The sequence below is a fragment of the Solanum stenotomum genome, chromosome 7, assembly GCF_019186545.1.
Source record: "Solanum stenotomum isolate F172 chromosome 7, ASM1918654v1, whole genome shotgun sequence".
Classification (NCBI taxonomy): domain Eukaryota; kingdom Viridiplantae; phylum Streptophyta; class Magnoliopsida; order Solanales; family Solanaceae; genus Solanum; species Solanum stenotomum.
The window spans coordinates 56,685,980-56,706,959 of NC_064288.1; the positions used below are offsets into that span (position 1 = coordinate 56,685,980).

At 33.9% G+C, this 20,980-nt stretch overlaps 2 protein-coding genes and 1 pseudogene across 3 annotated transcripts; 1 reads left to right on the forward strand and 2 right to left on the reverse strand.

Moving 5' to 3' along the window:
- Positions 1-2,973: 2,973 nt before the first annotated feature.
- Positions 2,974-9,277, reverse strand: LOC125871949 (uncharacterized). Its single transcript, XM_049552665.1, has 5 exons — positions 8,849-9,277; positions 7,492-7,670; positions 6,342-6,696; positions 5,829-5,945; positions 2,974-3,657 (listed from the first exon to the last, which is right to left on the reverse strand). The coding sequence occupies exons 1-4, from the start codon at positions 9,245-9,247 to the stop codon at positions 5,865-5,867; spliced, it is 1,014 nt and encodes a 337-aa protein (XP_049408622.1). The 5' UTR covers positions 9,248-9,277; the 3' UTR covers positions 2,974-3,657; positions 5,829-5,864.
- A 3,444-nt stretch (positions 9,278-12,721) lies between these two features.
- LOC125870078 (uncharacterized) lies at positions 12,722-14,459 on the reverse strand (annotated as a pseudogene).
- Positions 14,460-16,454: 1,995 nt separating this feature from the next.
- On the forward strand, positions 16,455-20,663 carry LOC125871947 (uncharacterized). Of its 2 annotated transcripts, none has more exons than XM_049552661.1 (7): positions 16,455-16,694; positions 17,340-17,607; positions 18,940-19,140; positions 19,224-19,911; positions 20,011-20,117; positions 20,208-20,267; positions 20,353-20,663. In XM_049552661.1, the coding sequence occupies exons 1-7, from the start codon at positions 16,506-16,508 to the stop codon at positions 20,379-20,381; spliced, it is 1,542 nt and encodes a 513-aa protein (XP_049408618.1). In that variant the 5' UTR covers positions 16,455-16,505; the 3' UTR covers positions 20,382-20,663. The 2 variants fall into 2 exon arrangements, with proteins under 2 accessions (XP_049408618.1, XP_049408619.1); XM_049552662.1 differs by having other exon boundaries at positions 17,340-17,562.
- Positions 20,664-20,980: the final 317 nt, after the last annotated feature.

The window sequence follows — 20,980 nt, forward strand, 5'->3', positions numbered from 1 at the left end:
ATTAGGTATTATATGAATGTAAATTTAATTTTACATATTCTTAATACAATTGAGAAAAAAATTACATAATTTTTATTCAATTTGTAATTTAATTCCGAAATTTTATTGTCAAACGCCCACTCAGACACGCAGTAGACAGTACTAGTTGTATTTACTTTCACTTTAGCAATATTTATCTTTAAAAGATTTCTCTTTTTACAGAAAGCATCCAAAAATAAATTCCTTTTGTTGTCCAGTTGTCCTAATAACTTCACATTGGCATTACATGAAAACATTATTTTAGGTTCACATGATCCACTAAGTAATGTCACTTTCTTTATTTATGTCTACTGTTGTTACCATTGCCCATCTTATAAGTTATAAATAATTATTATTGGGAAAAAAACAACTTGGGTTATAGTTTTTTCAACCCATATAATTTTTACTTAGATATTGTTTTTTTGACTTCTCCAATATGGCCAATTCTTAATCATTTGTATATCATTGTGAATCAAATGTTAAAAAGGAAAAAAGTTTTCAAACATAGTAAAGCAAGCAAAGGTCCAGAATTTGAGTGTTTTATCACCACTTATTAACAGTGGAGGTATTAGGAGATTCAGTTAAAATATTGGCGTTGTTCAACTCTTTGAGGTTCTTGTTTACCAAGATTAGAGATTATATGAACACACACATACAATAAAAAGAGATACTTGTCGTATTTTACGATCATGTGATGTGAATATCGGGCGTGGCTGAATTTATCCATCCTACAATTGTATAAAAGGAACAAAAACCTATTAATTCCGAATTTTAAAGGAAAAATTTTTTTTGTACTCGATGTTTATACCGTTTTACATCCAGCACGGGTTGAACCCTTGACTTCACCTATTGATCTCAATCCTTTTTTTCTAAAAAGCTATTACTAATAAATAATAATGTATACTCCTTTTTAAGATTTTAGTTCCATCCATTTGTCAAACACAGATTTGGATTCAGGATTGAAGTTTATGATTTCCTATAACAACCTCGCAAGCTAACAATTAGGTTCACCATCAAATATTTATAAAAGTGAAACAAACACTACTGAGTTCACGTGAACCATCGAGCAAAAATATACAACTATAGTTTGGCATAAATGATGTCATAGCATAGAAAACTAGTACTTTGTACTTGTATTAATTTACCAAAACAAAGTAAACAAAAGTGGGGATGGAAAAAGAAGAATATATTGTATGTATCAAATGGGATAACCTACATTTTAGGCTAGCACTAGTTAAGTTGTCTCTTTCTCTTGCTACTCTTATGAAAATGATAAAAACCAACCACTCCTATCCTATATGCACTATTAAAAACATGGAATTACCAACTAAATTTGTTAGTAATTCCCAGCTAATCCGTCGCTAAATAGATCTTGTGTTTTCTTATAATACATCGCTATCTGTAGCTAAATGGATTAACATGAAATTTTTGTTGTTTAGTAGTTTCTCTATTATATATTATATAAGAGCGGCACATAATATTCTCTTGATATATAAGTTTCTCACAAGACAGACATTTCTAGAGAACATTAAACCTAAAACATTCTGCTAAATAAGGCTAAATCTTAACCTCAACTAGTTAGTATTTCTAGAAACTTTGTCCATCTAGGGCTAGCGTTTGTACCTTTTTTTCATAAAGTTATTCGATATTCATTTTAAGACCTGATTAAATTTTCTTACACCAAAAAATCTCACTTTGAAGGGTAAATTGTATCCTATCGTAAAGTGATTTCGTATTCAAAGTAACTTGCTATTTCATCAGAAATTTTGATAGTTAAGTTCTCTCATTAGACTTGATAATCCATTTTAACTCTTATTTCATTACTAGTGTAACAAAAGGATTGGCTAGATTTTTAGTGGATGAAAAATTTAAAAAGAATATTGAAAAGCAAAAACTTTTCTGTGAACTTTGAAATTTCATGATATGGACAAATCATAGGTGGCCTATTAATTGTTTTTTAAACAGGTGGAGAGTGGACCAGCAGTATCTCTTTTTGGTTATACTTCAAAATAGGATAAATTATTTAAGTAAATAACTTATTTATATTTTTAAAATTTTCTATTATTTGAAAAAATTACAAAAATTCCTACTCTCTCATATTTTTGGATACATTACTTTACGCAATGTATCGATAAGATACATCACTTTACGCGATGTATCTAGACATTAATTGATGTATCCAGATTCGAGACGCATTGTATCAGGACGTTGAGACATGTAATTGTAACCGGGACATGATGTATCGGAACATTTTGGGATGTATCCGAATTTCACAAACGGATTTTTGTAATTTTCAAAAAATTAGGAATAGGATATAATAAGCTCTAAACACTATTGTGTAAAATTCTCAAATAAAATACTACTGTGCCCTAAAATTATAAAGTGGTGCCACTTCTTATCCTTTCTTTTGCTTTCCCCCATTCTTTTGGTCAATCACAAAACTCCACTAACAAGGCAATGACACTACCTTTGAGATGAAAAAATGAATTACTTTTTACAAACTTCAATCAAGCTTTACGATAACAATAACATACTTAATATAATCTCATAGGTAAAATCTTAAGAGGGCGGTGTATACACAACTTTACTACTACCTTATAAAGATCAAGATATTGTTTTCTATAGATCCTTGGGTCAAGTGAAACATATCAAAATCAGTAAGGACAAAAAAAATACTTAATAAACCAACTCAATAAATATAGTTAAACATAGTTAATTGATTCTTATTCTAACTTCAGTTTCATTGCTAACCATGGTAAAGTAAGATATTCCGATATAAACATCAAGTGCAGATAAGTTTTTCTAATTCAAAGTAAGTCAAATATTAGTTTTACCCTTCTAGACTTCATATCTTTGTACATAGAATATGAAGTTTGATATTGTTCCTTTGTTCTTTATTGGAACTTACTTAAACCAGAATTGACTGTAATATACCTTGAACATAAATTAAATGAGATGATTAAACCAACTTTTCCAGATTTATTGAATCTTGGAACACCAATTACAATTGTGTCACACTTGAGATCAAACCATACCTTGCTATATAAACCCTGCATTAAATTCCATACTTCCAACTTGAGATCAGAACATACCTTGCAATTAGGATCATAACAATCCACAACACTACACAACCGTAGACGTTCTGATACCAATTGATATGAACTGAAGGATATATTGAGGTACGAGGGAAAAAGCTATATAAACACGGTTCAAGTAGTCCCATACTTAGGATGATGGACTAAACTCCGATAACTTGCAACTAATTTCATAACAGATTGACAGGCTTCAAATACAGCCTACAGAGATCTTGGAAAAAACACGAGTTTGTTCATCCACAAGGAAAAATAATGCAAGACAACTTCCATTAATGAAAGCTGCGAAGAAGATTTCTCACCATCTTTTATTTGACACATTCATGCATAACTTCAAGTAGCTTCACACAGACATTTGATCTGCAAACGAATGTTCATTCTTCAGCAACAGTACACTCATCAGAATTGCAGCAGTTTGATACCCAAGATAACTCTGGAATCCCTTAGGCAAATCAGCTTAATCCATGGCTTAGCTTTAATCCCTTGCAGACCTTTGCACAAATATCACGCTGCCTACTGTTGACTCATCATAAAATTTTGCTTGTCCCTGAAGTCAAAATTCAATTGTAGTAATCCAATAGAAATCATCATGAAGCAACAAAACATATATGATGGAAGATAGGTAAATATACTGCACTAAAGAATATATGCCCTTTGTATATGTTGTATGGCAAGATGGAGAAATCTTCAAAAGTTAGAGAGCTCTAAAGCAACATCGGAGGACTATTACAGTCTTATAAGTAGTTTTTTGGTAGGTCTACTATTTATTTTACCATTTGGAAGTTCAACCAGCTTGTATGTATCATTTTTCTATAGAGATTCATCTCTTTTTCTAAGAAAAACTGGTAGGTTGTATTTCTCAACATACAGACCTCAAAAAAGTTATCAACAGAGAGCTATGAACCAAGGGCTACTTATAGAGAGCCTAGAAGATGGCATCCTCTACAATTGCTTCTTTACACCAAAAATGAAAATTTACAATACAATTCCACTTAATTTTCTGCAAAGTATTAAATCTATCCTCAAAACACCTCCCATTTCTTTCCTTCCTTCCTAACTAAGTGAAACACTTGGTTTGGATGGCACAAGACATTTCCAAAGCTTTGTCCATGGACCTGTTCTGTCTCCTGGTTTCCCCAAAACTTCCAACCTCCCATCATTGTTATGTTTCTACTTGATTGCATTTGGGGCTGGGAAGTGCCTCTTAACTTATCAACTTCCTTCAAAAGATCAACCACCCTATCAGTTTTCCAGTCATTTAGGTTCCTTTTGAAGCATATATTCGACCCTCGAGGAGTCCAAGAGTCTGCCACAGCAGCGAAGCGCTTCAGGGTTGCTGCATATGGAAAATAAATCAGGGAAAAAAATCATCAAAGGCACTTGCTCATTCCAGGATTCCTTCCCCAACATAGTCTTTGTGCCATCACCCACCTTATAGACAACATGTTTGTTAAGACTAGACCATAAATTCCTGATAGTCCTCCAAACTGATACATTATAAGTGTTGACCACTTCATCAGTGCACTATTGGCTTGTCTGTCCATATTTGTTCAGGATCACCTCCTTCCATAACCACTTCACCAATAGACAACTATTGTGTAATTTCAGATTTCTGATACCAAGACCCCCTGATTCTTATCAAGTTGAAATCATCCCATTTCACAAAATGAAAACCCCCATCCTCGTTATTTCCATTCCATAGAAAGTCCCTTCTGAGCTTGTCAAGTTTATCTACCAGCCCAACTGGAATGGAATAGGAAACATAGACATCACAAGCATGTAAGGAATCTAATACTGCATTTATCAAAAACAATCTAATTCCTATTTCCACTTTGAAAGTTCCATGTCTGTCTTCTCTATAATCTCATCCTAGATAATTAACTCCTACTGTTTGTTGCCCAGAGGCATGCCTAAGTAGGTTGTGGGAAGCTATTCAATCTTGCACCCCAAAATCCCAGCCAGCTCCTTCATTTGGACCACTTCTTTAATAGGGAAAATATTGATCCTCCTCCAATTGACACTTCACTCCAAAATAACCTAAAAAATGAGTAAGATCATCCTTATAAAGCTGACTTGTCCTGCTTCTGGATCACATAAAATCAGTGTTATCAGAGGTGTGCTTAAGCCCTGAAGCAAGGCTCAAAACATGTTGAGCGTTTCACCTCGTTTAATGTGCGCTTCAGTGTCGTCATCAAGATTAATACATACTTTTCCTTGCCAATGAACCTCTTCTGAATAGACGACACTAAACAATTGATATTTCACTTTATCGGAATTATTTTTCTATATTTCTTTGTTCATATATTTGTCATCCATGTTAATAAATTATTAGTCTTGGACTAAACATATAATCTCCATCACACATTGCATTCTTTGGCCAAAGAAAGAATGCCAGTCAATCTTTTTGGCACATGGCCATTTTATCACATGAGGAAGGACGCCACGAATATGAAATATTAAAGCAGACAGTGTAAAATATATCAGCATGGGGCCAAAAGAATATTTGGAGAAGAATTAGAAAAGAAGAAATCACGCGAACACTAGGATAACAACTACTTATTTCAAACTAGCCTGGTATTCCCTAGGTACACCATTATCCTGGTAAGACATCACATCTTTTTTCAGTAAGCAGATGCATCTTCTACATACATACAATGTGAACCTTCAGTGAGGACACCAGTATTTTTTAAAATAGTGATCACTCAGAGCAAGACTTACCATCTCAGACAAAAAGGTATCCACAGCCTAAACAGGTCAGCCAACCTCTGCTACAATTTCTTTGACATCTATATCAGCTAGAGTCTCCTTGCCAAACAGAGAAAATCCAACAGTTGCCTGCAAGAAAAATTCCACATTCAATGTCAAGAACAAACTTTGCTTTTTCGGTTGGCTTGGGTGAAGTAACAGAAGAACAGTCTCATACAGAAAATGGAAGATACAGTGTAGCGAGAGCAATTAGCACCAATAAGCTTTCAAACTGTACAGGAGAATGGAGATAACCAATTTGAAAACGTTCTCTATTAAATATATTATTATCTTTTTTGCATTGCAAGGGTGGAAGAGGCCCAAGAGGGCGGGGGAGCATGATGTTAGGAACAATTGAAGACATAAGCTGTTATTAACTCAAATTTTCTCCTTTTTTGACTGAACTCCAGGATTTTTATAACTATGCTTTCCCTTGCCCACTATCCCCTACCCCGAAATAACACAAGGATAGTGTTCTAGGCATACCAATCCTGCCTTGCTATCAACCTTCTTGAGAATCCCTGAAAATCCTGCAAAGGCTCCGGACACAACTTCAATAGTTGACCCTGGTATTAAAGATTTATCATCTGATCCTCTCAACGCATCAACTGCAAGCAGGTCTAAAGCTTTTTTAGATTGCCTTCCTCGTGTTTTGGGCACAACTTTGTCATCAAGGGGAGCTATACTAGAGTTTTTTGTCAGCTGGGAATCTAAACCTCCTTCTCCTTGTTCCTCTTCTTCAAAAGCTTGATCAGCTTTCTCTTGCTCTTCCTTCGCTTGTTTGAATATGGCCTCCAGGTCATCCTCATCAACAGGTCTGGGTTTATTGATCGTCCGTTTTCTGCAAATGTTCTACACTTTAAGTAACTGAGAAAAATAAAAAATGACCTCGGGTATGTTGTAAGTTAGCCCTTTAACTAATAAAATGGGAATGTAGACACAAGTAACATAAAAGTCATATCAAGGGAGACCAAATGGTAGATATCAACTAAAGGCAGTTAGTAAATAGATATCCTTGCAAAATTCACTTGACCTATTGGCATAAAATTTGGTAAGTATTCTGAAATTTTGTCAAGCAGAAATAGCATTCATCACTAATCTTGCAGAAAGACCTTATAGTAGCTGACTGAATAAACACATTTACAAGCTACACAAAATTAGATTGGGAGTGATTTTTAAGTAAAAATTTCTGAACTTAGGCCAACACATTTTATAAGCTACGCACAATTAGAGTGTAACTGATTTTTAAATAAAAAATTCCAATCTTAGGCCAAGTTAGCTTAGGATATTTTTCCACTCATCTTATGTTAATATTTTAATTGACATATGTTCCATTGGGTCAGACACATACACCATGGGTCTTTGTTTGTATAAAAGACAGAGTTCCCAGAGGTCAAAGAAAATCGCATTGACATATCAAACAAATCAAAGACCTCCTCTTTCTTGACTGAGTAAAAATTGTAATCTTTCTTTATAACCATGTTATCCAGGCCAACTTATACACACCTCGACTATTTCCAGGGGTACCTGCTACCTCTCACCAACACATGTATTGGGTAACGCTGTCCAACACAGATGATAAGAAGTAATACTTGTAAACTTGTGATTTGTGATAGGGGCAACAATGAATGCTTACGTATTTCCAACCTTGGATCCAACAAAGCCTCCAATTCCAGTACATTCTCGAATGAAATCATGTATTTCCTTGTTCAGTACGCATCTCAGAAACACACATCCTGGGAAAAGGGGTTTAGGCTTAATTGAAAGTGTTCCATTTTTTAATTTCCTTTTGACTTGTACAGATGGATTGTATACCTGCAAAAACTTTTACAGTCAGTCAAAACTCAAAAGATATTGAAAAACCAATTCCTACATTAGTTAAATACACTTTATACCCTTGCAGTTTGAGGTAATCCAACCTCCAACTGTCCTAAAATTAACTTATAGGAAAGACCTCATTGGTTGGAGCAGAATCAACCACCACACACACACACACACACAAACAAACCAAAGACTATGATTTCAAGCAAAGAAAATCAACAGTGAAAACTGAGACGAGTATTGGGGCAAAAATTTTCTCTAAAGAAAATTTCTACAGCAATAGAAAAACTGATAGACGCCTGTTTATAATTTATAATATGGTTATCTTCAGGTCCATGGCTTCCATTCCAATACAACAGAAAAGATCTAGAAGTTCCATGGAAACTGGAAATTACGCAAGCTCTGCAACTATATAGTATATATATACTGCTATAAAGGCTTCACAAACTTCTCTTATGCTCTCTTCTACTGATAAAAATGAATACTGTAATAGGGGAAAAAATGGTAGGTGACACCGGTATCTGTGTTGGTTGGAAGTTATAGGTAATGGTAGATGGATTAACTGAGGTGCTCACAAGCTGGCTCGAGCACCACAATAATCCAAATAAAAAATGAATACTGCTACAAAGGCCGATAGTTCACTTGCCTTGCTAGTTCCTACTCTCTTACCCCAAACTATATTTTTCCACAACTGTCCTCTAAACGCATCATATGATGAAGGCATGAGTTAGAGCTTAAATGGAGAAACATACTCAGTGAGGATTCAATAGCGAACTCTAACTTGTATGGAACAGAGACGTAGTTGTTGAATACTCTAAATGCCTTCTTGCTGGAAACCTATAACATCCCTATTTTCATGAACATCCATAACTCATAATGCTTGAACACTTTACATTCTTCATATTCATGTTAATGGAATGAATGCTTTTCATGATTGAACTAAGCCAGTTTGCTTGTTGGAGCTAAATTATGTGCAAACTAAACTCTAATGGTCCCTATTAAATGGTGGAAACTAAATAGACGGCTTGACCTTTTCGATATTGACATCAAATTCGAATGCAGTCAGGAGTTGATTTTCTAATTTCAGGAGTAATGCACAAAAGTAATTACCCAAACCACCAAATTAAGAACTTCACCATCAAACCAAACAATAAAGCACAAATCTTTATTACCTGAAAATCAATATCAGGAAAGTTCCTAGCAAGAGCACGAGCCATACGTTCAGCAGTTTCATGACCATTAACTCTAGAAACTCTAACAACCCACCATTGAGGACCCAATTTAGCAAGGTTATCAAGATTAAGCTCTTCAGTCCAAGACTTATATTGCTTCTTAGGTTTCTTAATAAGTTTTTCCTCTACTTCTTCTCTCCAATTGTAACCTGTTTTACTCTCTCTTCTCTCATTTCTCATTTGCCTTCTCTCTTTAGCAGTAAGCATATTCTCTTCAGGTGACTCCACAGTTGCATAAACCCTTAAAAGGGTTTTCTGGGTTTTCGGTATAATGGAGGTTGGTGAAAATTTGGGAAGAAATGGAGGAGAATGACTCCATGAAAGTATAGCTTGCTTCATCTTCTTCAAGAAAAAGTGAAGAAAATTTCTTGTGGTGGTTATAAACATATCCAGTTTTAATTCATGGGCCGGGTTAATGGGCTATGGGAATTACGGCCAATTCTCACTATTGATTCCTAAAATTTGGGAGATTTGCACAAATAGGATTTGCAACTTTTCCAAATAGTTGTAATATTTCCGATAAGACACAATAAATATTTGTTCACACTACCCTTTGTTATCTATAAATAGAGAGATTTTCTCTCATTTTAAATCAACGAAAATTCTGAACCTACTCTTTTTTTTTCTTCACAATTAAATATTTGTGTACTTTGCTCCTGTTGAGTGGTTTACTGACACCATTGCTTATGTTACAGATCCTGGTATGTATTTTTACAGTCATTAATTTATGCTTATGTTATTAAGTATAAATGATAAGATGTAATAATTTTCATTTTCCTTTACATTATTAATGTTTGTTACTACTTAATCTTGTATGTAAGATAATATAGTGTTTTAGTTTTAATGACTGGTAGGTTTTAAGTATTATTTTCTGAATTCTGTGGTATTAAATTCCCGCGCAAAGTAATTATTCTAGTTGTCTAAAATAGCAAACTATTAATTCAAATTAGATGTTATAACCGCAATTTCATTTAATTGTAAGTCATAGCAAACAGTTGTCATTCGCCTCTCTCCCCAGCGAATCTTACTCGCCACTCTCCCTCGCCTCTCTCACTTTATACAAACAGAAATGTATAAATTGCTTTTGTGTTTGTATAAGACGAGAGAAAACTGTATATACAAATACATATATTTTCGTCTTATACACTTATAATTATACAAATATAAATCTTCCCCTACCAGTTCTCTTTTGTCTTTCTTTCTTTCTTGCTTTATACAAATATAAATTATACAAATTACAATGTATAATTTGTGTTGTATAAAGCGAGAGAGAGGTTTGATATACAAATATTTTATTTCGATTCAATTGCATATAAATTCAATTTTTATACGGGTATACAAACACAATCATTGATACATATACATAGTAGTTACATATATAGCATTGAATTGAGAGACTGCCAGCGATTTATACAAACAAGAGGCTGACAACGATTTATACAAATGAGAGACTGTCAGTGATTTATACAAATCTAATGTTCCATAGCAAACATAAAGTTTGTTATGGAGCGCAATTATACAAAATATTACTATAACATACAAATATGATTTTTATGTTTGTTAAACCTAAAATTTTCTTTTTTTTTTATTAATGAATGGTAATGCAAGATTAAAAAATTATCAAAGGTCATTTTACATTACTATCGAGGCGAATCAATTTGAAAAAGTAACACACTTCGGGGTCGTTTGGTAGAGTGTATAAGAATAATGCAAAATAGGGTGTATTAGTAATGCTTGCATTAGTAGTGCTTGCATTAGTAATGCTTGCTTTAGTAATGCTTGCATTAGTTATGTCTGCATTATTACTTATACATTGTTTGGTTTGATGTATTAAAAATAACAAATCTTGCATAATGTCTATTAAAAAGATGTATGTTTACAAAAATACCCTTCACACTTTATTTCTTTGTATACTTCCTTTGCAACAAGGTTCTTTGCTAAAACATTATTTACTCCTATTCTTTTTTTTTTTCAAATATAAAATTAAATAGTTGTTACTATATTGAAATAAGATTAAAAAAAAAAAAAAAAAGATGCCAGCTCCATTATTAGTAGATTTCCAAAATGAATTTCATCAATGAGGTCAATTTTATTTTTTTTGGTAACCAATGTAAAATATTACCATTACCACAAAATACCAATACAAATAAAAAGCACCCATTTCTGATATCAGAAACTAGGCCTCCAACAAACAAGAAAACTAACTACTAAGTAATCGAATAAACCGTTTACATTTTTGTGCTTTCCTTGAACTACTGAAGAACTGTACTCTCTCTATAATCTCTTTTTTTATCTGAGCTACTGCCTCCTCTGTATGTACATGCTTCCCTTTAAATTTTTTCCAGTTTCTTGCACGCCATGTGTGGAAGAGAATAGCCCCACATATAGCTGCAAATGTCTCTTTCTGAAACTGTTTCCAATGCTTCCTTTTTGTTCTCTCCAAAACCTGTTTAATCCCATTGTTTGTCATTGTTATGCCTGTCCACTGTGTTATCCCCTGCCATACATCTTTTATCCATTTAAATTCACATATCACAACAATAATAATTGCAAATCTCTTTTTGTAACTAAACACTCGTAACATTTTCACATAAATTGGGACATAGTAAATATTTGAGACGTACGAACAAGATCATCTACATCTTATTAAAAAACGAAAAATTACAAATGACAATTCGAATTTGTACAGCAGAATTGTCATAGAGCCTTGGCGACAAAAGCACCAAATTGATTCTGCTTATTTTCTAGTGGAACAACCCATTTACAATCAGCATGATGATGCCTGCACCTAAACGAGCCTGGATGGATTGTTGGTGAACAAATACACTGCTTTCCCATTCCAGCACCAGCAACTACTCATCTGCTTCTAGTTGATGATTCTGCAGTTGCCTGTAGAGGAACATGTTCCCTTGCAATACCAGCCATGTATATGTTCCTTTCTTGCATTAAGTTTCCTCCAATACCAACTACTATCAATAGGTGCCCTGTGACTCCATATCGAGGTTTCCTCTCTAAGATGAATTCCATGTACCCATTTTACCCACAAGGTTTCCTTATTCATTACAATTTGCCATATTAATTATCCCACTGATGCAATGTTCCAGCTGCTACTGCCAGAATCATTTACTTTTTTTTCTTAAATTTAGAAGGAGGTGGCGAGAAGAGAGAGCTCGTAACTCCCTTCCCCCAAAACAAAACAAAAAACAAAAGAGGATCAACAATCAATGATCAGCTGGATCTCAATACCAAACTAGTGTGATAGGCTATATGAATCCTCTATATCCTTCATCGGCTGTTTGAACCAGTTTCATTTTGACACAAACAATTTGTCATATAACAGAAACTAGTTGTTCTCTAGATCTTATACATACGCCTTTTTTCTTCTATTCAGCCTCATGATTTTGTTTTTCCTCTTACAAATTCACTAATTACATGTGAGCATCACAACAGCTATGAACCATCAACTCATAGAGAAATTAACAAAGAAAAATAGAAACAAGACAGAGAAATACAAGACAGATTAAAGAATTGTCATATCAGCTATATAATTGCATTTCAGAATCTCAAAATTAAATGGCTACAGGAGAATTTGAAGAGCTGTAACGACAACTATATAATTACATCTGCACTTAGCATTGACACAAGAGTTGAGATATTTTGATAAAACTTAGTTACACAAAAAGATTTAACATGCTCATGCGCACATTAATAATCGGAGATGTCAAAATATGCCACTGATGTCACACTTCGAAGTGATTTCAAGCAAAAATTACTAAACTAGTGTAGCCACTTATATCACAAGTTCACCGTACTTCAAAGTTTATCATGGACAACCATCCACATCATTGTCTGACAATCATGTTCACCCATACGTAAAAATAATTCCATCTTTTTGGCGTCTTTACAGAGAATCATTGCAGCTTTTATACGTTGCTCTGTGGTGTACAACTCAAATACATGTGATTCAAGGATAGAATAAACTTGACCACGAACATCAGATCGATCACGATCCTCCATCTTTTCAATCAAGGAACAAATTCTTTTGTCTTGACTTTCAGTAAAGTTTTTTCATAACTTTCATCATACCCTTAAGAAATGTCTCACTAACATTAGAAGATGATCTTTTAGAATACTCACCTTGTTTATGACTTTTTCGGGATCCAGTATGTTCATTTTCAAAACCAACAACATTTTCTCTTTCATTAAATACGCTAGGTCCAGCGACATTTTCAGCTCCAGTAAATGAACTAGGTTCGGTGAAATCTTCAGCTGTAGCAAATTCACCTTGTCCAGTGGCATTTTCAGTTTCTTCAATACCAACTTTAGAGCTATGGTAAGCATTTTCTTTTTCTTCTTCATCATCATCAAGATCAACATCAATAGGAAATCCTAAACTCATGTCATTAGAATGTTGTGGAGCTTGACTCTTTTGAATTTCTTCAGTAGCATCTAGCGGCCCTTCAGCGAACTCTCCTGTTGCTCTATCCTTACCAAAGATTTCTTCCCAATCCTCAAATAGTGGCCATTTCTTAGTATTCATTTTCTTGGCTTGTGGATCAATCTAGAAAATTAAAAAATAAAATAGAAAAATATGATATTAATTAACTGTAAAAGAATCTAAAGAGAGGCTAGATGTTACTGTATATGTGATGATAACAATTTACTTGATCACTAGTTTAAAGGCACATCAACTATGAATAATTAAAGGAATTAATAAGGAAAGTACCATATAAAATAACAAAAATATATTAATTACCTTTATAAAGTCAATCCAATGTTTTGGATCGTCAACTATTATAGTTCCATCACTATATTGAAATCTCAAACCACTTCGAGTCTTCAACAAAGCTATAATTCCATAGCATCTTTTCCAATATCTCATTTTATTTTTGATGTGTGGTTCACCTTTCAATCCAGTTGTAGGATGATATTTGTGTATATAACGTTCTAACTCCATCAAGTGTCCTGGTCTAAAGGTTCCATTATCACCTCTCCAACCATTAGCACACAACTCTTTAAGCCCGTCTAAAAGAGTTTGTTCTTCTTCTGGAATCCATGTCCTTCGTGTTGAAGATGTTGTGTTGCTTGATTTTTTTGATTTCTTATTTGATGATGTTTGACTATTCATTTCGCCTGTAAGAACTTGTGCGACAAATTATCAAAAAAATCAGGAAGAACCAAATATCATAAGATTCACTATAAACTAAAGCATACAACAAAAGAAATGTGAAGAGTACATAAGGGTGTGCAATGAAGGTCACAAAAAAATAGAAGTTTCTGGCAGTTAAACAATTTATACTAGGCCAGTTCTAAAGAGCAAATGAAGTCCAAAAAGGTTCTATAGCTAACAAGTAGCAATATGTCAATTGTTAAATCTTGCATTCCACATTGATTGAGCCAGCTCATCCCTCCAAGTGGTCCACTCCTCCGACGATTCAACAACATCAATATTTTCGTGTTGATACTCCATTTGTTCTTTTATATCAATGTCTAAGGGATCCACTTCCATCTCTCTACGAATGAAATTATGAATCAAACAACAAGCACTAATGATCCTATTATGAACCTTAACCAAGTACCATGAAGAACTTCTAAGAATTCCCCAATGTCCTTTTAACAAACCAAATGCCCTTTCAATTACATTACGAGCTCTAGCATGCCTCACGTTGAAAAGCTCTTCTTTACATCGAGGCGATGGATTATCGCCTCGCCAATCCTTTAACCAATATCTATAACCTCGATAAGGTGAAAGAAATCATTTTCCATTCGTATATCCTCCGTCACACAAATAATAGTTACCTATAATATAAACATATAATTAAGTTACTAGTACCATTATTTCTATGATGTAACTTGAAAGCATATATAAGGCCTACCCTCATGAATTTTCAAACCATTCCTTCGTACTATAGCATCTCGTAATACACAACCATCGGCAGCTGAACTTTCCCATCCAGGTAACACATAAGTAAAATTGAGATTTATATCACAAACTCCCAAAACATTAGTTGTTATCTCTCCTTTTCTTGTTTTATATCTTGGTTTGTGTTGGATTGGAACTCTAATGGGAATGTAAGTACCGTCTAGTGCACCTAAACAACCCTTTAAGATAAATTATAGTGTTATCTCAAAATATATAATATTTTCCTAAAACTGTTAAAACTGCATATTTTGTATACAAGTTAAAAGATAATAAACGACAATTTCACCTACCTCAAACCATTTCCATCGATCTTCAATCTCATCCTGAAGTACTGGTTTAGGATTAACAAGTAGCAATGGAGTTAGTTTGAGAATAACACTCAAGCATTCATTGAAAGCCTGACTTACGCTCCATCCCGATCTAATATAATCAACCTTGATTGATCTATTTTTCTCATGGTGAGCCAAGATATTTAAAAACATTGCTAATTTTTTGCTGCTTGACATACTTTTACTGTCAGTCAAACCTCCAATATCCTTAGTTAAGAGAACTAAAGTGTGAAAGGCATTTCTATCCATTCTTAACTTATCGATACATACACTACCATTATCATTTATGATATAGTGTAAGTGAGAAATGATTTTCAGAACTCAAACACTCATACGATACCTAACCTCACGTCTGTTTCGACATTGTCTTCTTAGAGAATGACCATGACTAGCCATGAAAAGACAAATAAGGAGAACAAGAACTTGCTGAAAACAATATCTCCACAAGAATAATATATCCAATACCTGATAATGGTTGAAGATCCATAATAACACCTATATTTGCCATAAAAATAAGAATGAATACATATAAAGCTTTTAAATAAGTATCTATGTGCATAAATTCCTAATTTTCGACCATATAAAGAGTGGAATAGATGAGCTCAAAGCATATTAAAAAAACAAGCTAAGCCTAAATTTCATCTTAAATTGTGAAAGAGATGTTGAAAAATATAGATTTTAATGAAAGATAAGAGTACTAACCTTGTAAAGATGAGCAAACAATGTTCGATTGAGCAAAGGGAAGAAGAAACCTACTCTTGAATTTCCATTGTCAAAGTACAGAGATGAAAGGTTTCTGAAGCAAGTACTATGGAAAATGTTTTTTTTAAAAGGCTTTGAGGGTACTTTTGTAATTATATAATATAATGCAAGTGTTAAAATGCTATGTATTACTAATACCTAGAATTTCTTGGTATTAGTAATACACAACTTAATACACAATATAGTGTATAATTAATGCTTGCATTAGTTATACATGACATAAAAAAGTGTACCAAACAAGGTATTACTAATACACACACCTAATGCATGCGTTGTTTTTCCTAATACACTCTACCAAACGACCCCTTAAATTAATACAAATAAAACACCTTTTATATATCTATAATACAATATTAACATATTATATATCGAATTACATTGCATAATATTTTATGTTGGGCGGTATATTTTCGATTTCTTTTTGTTTGCTCCTAAAATTTTCGAATACTCCCGCGCATTTTCTCATTTTACACATTCTTCATTATTTTTTTAACCTTTCCCTCCATATTTCTCAGTTCTTACAAATATGCTTCTCTTCCCTCCAAAATCTTCTTGCATTTTTCCCTCTGTTTTCTTCTTTCAGATGCAGAAACTGAAAATGGGGAGACAAAGCAAATCGCGAAAAACCGAAAACATCGGTAAAGGAAAGGTTACTCCGGTGCAGATTGCGTTCATCGTCGATCGATACCTCTCCGACAACAGTTTCACTGAAACTCGAACAACTTTTCGATCCGAAGCTTCGCATCTTCTCGCTAAGTCTCCTGTTAATGAGGTGTATATATGTTAAAATTTTGTTGATTTGTTTTAGTTTAGGATTTCAATTTGTGTATATTAATGTTGTGATGAATTAGGAGTGGGTTAGTATGATGTATGGGTAATGAATTGATGTTATGTTAGTTACGGAGATGGATTTAGGATTTGAAATTAGTAGGTGTGAATGTTTTAAATATGTTCGTATTTTTAATTTATTTATTTTTGATAAATTATGAGTGTTTGTAGTGTTTCTAATCGATTCGAGTTAGAATCTAGGGTTTATGTTCATTGAGTGCATCATATAATATGTATGTATATATTAAAGAAAATTAATAAATTTAAAGGGGGGCGTTTTGTCATGAAATTTTGTTACTTTCTTTCGGAGTAGAATTTAGGAAGACATGTTTGACTATGAAATTCTTGAAAATTTTGGAATTCAATTGCTTTCACGTTTCTTTTACTCCAAATTACTTCAAAAAATTCAAGAAATATAATCTGTAATTGGTATTCATTGCCAAACCTGACTTAATCTTTGAATACCATTTTTCACTTTATAAAAAAAGGCTACTTTTTTTGAATACTTGCAATTTTCATGGCCAAATGCCCCTTAATTCCTTGTTTCTTAAATTAATCCTTGTTTTTTTTTGTGTGTGATAATGAATAGGCGCCAAGGAGTTTATTGAGTTTAGGAGATATGTTGGATGAGTACATAAGTTTGAAAGAGCAGAAAGTGTTTATGGATCAAGAGAAGTGTAGATTGGATCATGAAAAAACACGGGTTCAGAACTTACTAAATGGGATGCAACATGTTATGAATGCTTACAATGCTAGCACGAATCTGACCCTGCCTTCCTCAATTGGTGCTTCTTCTTCAATACCCAAAACAGGTGCTTTGCCAAGTATTGTTAACGGGTCTTCCCCGGTAACCTCAGGTATGCATTCTACCTTTTGTTTAGTTTTTTTTTTCTGAATTATTTTCTTAGTTTATATCAATGCTTTTCAGTTTAAGTAGCTTTAAGTTGCTAAATATGTTGTTGTATGTGAAACTATCTTGTTTGGTACATGGCAGGTTCAAACAAGTTAGACGTATTACTTCAAGTTTTTATCGTCAACCCTGCTTGTATGTTTAAATGAGTTAGATGTATTACTTCAAGTTTATTGTCAACTCCGCTTGTATTTTCTCCTGGATGAAATGATAATCTGTTTTTATATGCTTTGTCCTTGCATGATACACTGGAGTAGCTGCTATCTGAAGGACAGTCTTTCTATCACTTTAAGGAGCAATAGCTAGTTCAATAGCAGATCCCATACTCTTTGAATAAACCAATAAGCTATATTAGCTCAGACACCACTGAAACTATGCTCATGTATTTTGCTCTGCTGAGCTCTTTGACACTGTATTATGTTTCTTGCACTTCCATGAAATGAGTGAGACTTCATGATTCACAACAAATCCTGTCACTGTTATCTTTGTCAATATACATTCTACTTATTCATCTTCCGAATGAGATTGTTTTGGCTCATGTAACAGGATTGACATCCAACTGAAACAACTTCCTATCAAACTTCTTAATACTAATTTGCAGAGGTTGATTTAGGATCTTATAATAGCTGGTCTGGAGTGCTATTACACTCATTACTATATATGATAGTAGGTTCTGAGTGATATTTCAAAAAAAAGAAAATAAGAAGATATATAGAAGTGCATATAACTCCCCAGGAATTTCAATTGCGCTCATATTCATTACTGTAGGAATGTATCTGCAGAAGCTACATTCCTAGATACTAGAGTGAGATTTGATCCTTGCACATTCTCTAATATGTGGAAGCAACAGAGGATCTTGGATCCTAATTCTCCTTCAATAAACCATAATAGGCAAAGAACTTAATATTTTTACATATTCCTCCTGAATTATTCTTGCATTTGTGTGACCACCATTACTTGCATGCAATGGGATGTACAATGTCTATTTTTCTAGACTGCATTTAGCTCCTAACTGAAGACATGCAGCATATAGTTTTGGCCTTAAAGCAACACTATCTTCATCCCTAAAAGGAAAAGCCTCCAAAATAAAGATTGGATCGTAGAGCTGTCACTGATTGCTCATGATCACATTCAAGAAACAGTACATCATTTGTTCATAGAAAGATAGTGCTGTGTTATGTGTTGGATGTCCTTGTTAACTAGTCTATTGATTTGTGCCAGATTTTGGATAACTACTTTACTATTTACTTGAAGATTTATACTATACTACTTTTATCAGGTTATTATTCTGCATACACAAGTGGAGCTCTGATGTCAGCATCAATGCCTTCAAACACTGCTCTAGATACCATGAAATTTTCTAGTCCAAATTCCATTCCATCAACCTCAAAAAGAAAAGGCTTCAAAGATGTTTCTGCAGCTCCCATAACTGCCAAGAGATCTCGTAAACACTTGATCACTAACCAGTTGCCACTTAAAGGTAAATCCATTTGAAGTTGGTCTTTTGTCACTTCATGTCAAATGTCCTTTTATCTGACATCATATGATCGTACTTTCCTGCAGATCCTAGTACAGATGCACAACCAACCAGCTCTGTTAAACAAAACAACATTGTGAATAATTTTGCAGTTCAATTATCAGATCCTGGTACTGCATCTGATAAGACACCTGTTCAAGGATCTAATGTTGCCAAGTCTTTGTTCAGCCAGCGCATTCAGTCCCCTCCAACTAATTCTTCTGGCCCTAAAACACCGCCAAGAGCATCTTCATCCCAAACTGACAAATCTATCTCTCCAGTGGAAGTTTGTTCAACTGCTACTTCCAGCAAAATTTTTACACCGTCTCTTGTAACAGCCACAAATCGCACAATCATCTCGTCAGAAACAATTCGAGTGAGCCCTTCCAAACAAATATTTTACTCCATAGAAACAAATCATTGCATTTCAACAACTTCACCAGTAAAGACCAACATGAAGAGGTCTATTAGGCGAGATCAAGTGAAAAGTAGGTTGGATTTTGGTGCCTCAGATAACATCCCATGTAATTCAGAAATGGCAGCTGGCCCAGACATGACTTCGACGTCTGAATCTGAGAAAGAAGGCGATATTTTTGACATAGATTTGCCTAGTTTAGATGCTTTAGGGGTGGGTTTTAATCTTTCTGAACTACTATATGATTTTGACCTTGATGGAGAGGGGATTGGTCATTCTTGTCAGCCAACATTGCATTCTTCCCCAGATTCTTTTTCAGGGTACAGTTACCTGCCTCGCCCAGATTTGTTTTTAGTTTCCTTGATCTAATGCTAGTTTAGGAATGGTTTCTGAGTCCCCATTTGATGTTTAATGCACAGGTCACCTGGTGAATCAGGAAATGTCAATACTGATGCAAACCAGATGACTTCTCATATTTCTTCGACAGTTACTGAAGTCTTTTCAGAGCAAGGCATGAATTTACTAGGTAAAAGGAGATTCTTGACTATGAATTAGACTGGATTGGTTTCATTGAAATCATTGAAAGAGTTTTGAATTTTTCACTTTGATCATTCAGGTTCAGATTCTCTGACCACTACAAAATCAGTTACCAAATGCATCCAAATTGTAAGCCCAGGTAATTTTTCAACTGTTTATTTTCTCCTTTTCAATTTGCAAAAAGCACAAACTGAAGATATGATTCCACCCCTTCATTTTTGCAGTTAAAAATATCAGAAGCTTGAAGGATTAAGGATTAGAAGAACTTTGTGCAAGAAATTGATGAATACTTACACAGATGACTATGACAGTTGACTGGATTTATGCAAATGCAACTGAATTTATCAAATTAGTTTTACATATTAACTGTCCATTCATTAGCAAAAAAGTGTAAGTGCACTGGATTAGGATTTGTTTCCATAGGATTAACAGCTGCAGGCCTAGCCAGTATATTGATTATATATAGCTTATGTCTAAGCATATTAGGAATTTGTATAAATATATTTGACATGACCAAGCTTATTGCAAATTTGATTATGAGAAATATCTGATTATTGTTATGGTCTGCTATTGAATCATTATTTGACATCCACCTTTGAGTACTTTCTAAGTTGAAGGATGGATTATTTGAACTTGAATGGAACATGGCATGATAACAAAAAATTCAACAGAGAGGATAACTGTTAGTAGTATGATGAATTTTGTCATGGTTTTACTTGTTAAAATGGGCTTCAATATGACATTTATGCAAAAAAAGAAAAGTTTGGCATGCTTAGTTACTGTGGCTTCTTGGTCTAAGCTCCTCAGGATTACCCCTTCTTTTGTAAGTTTTCTAAGTTACACTGTTTTATA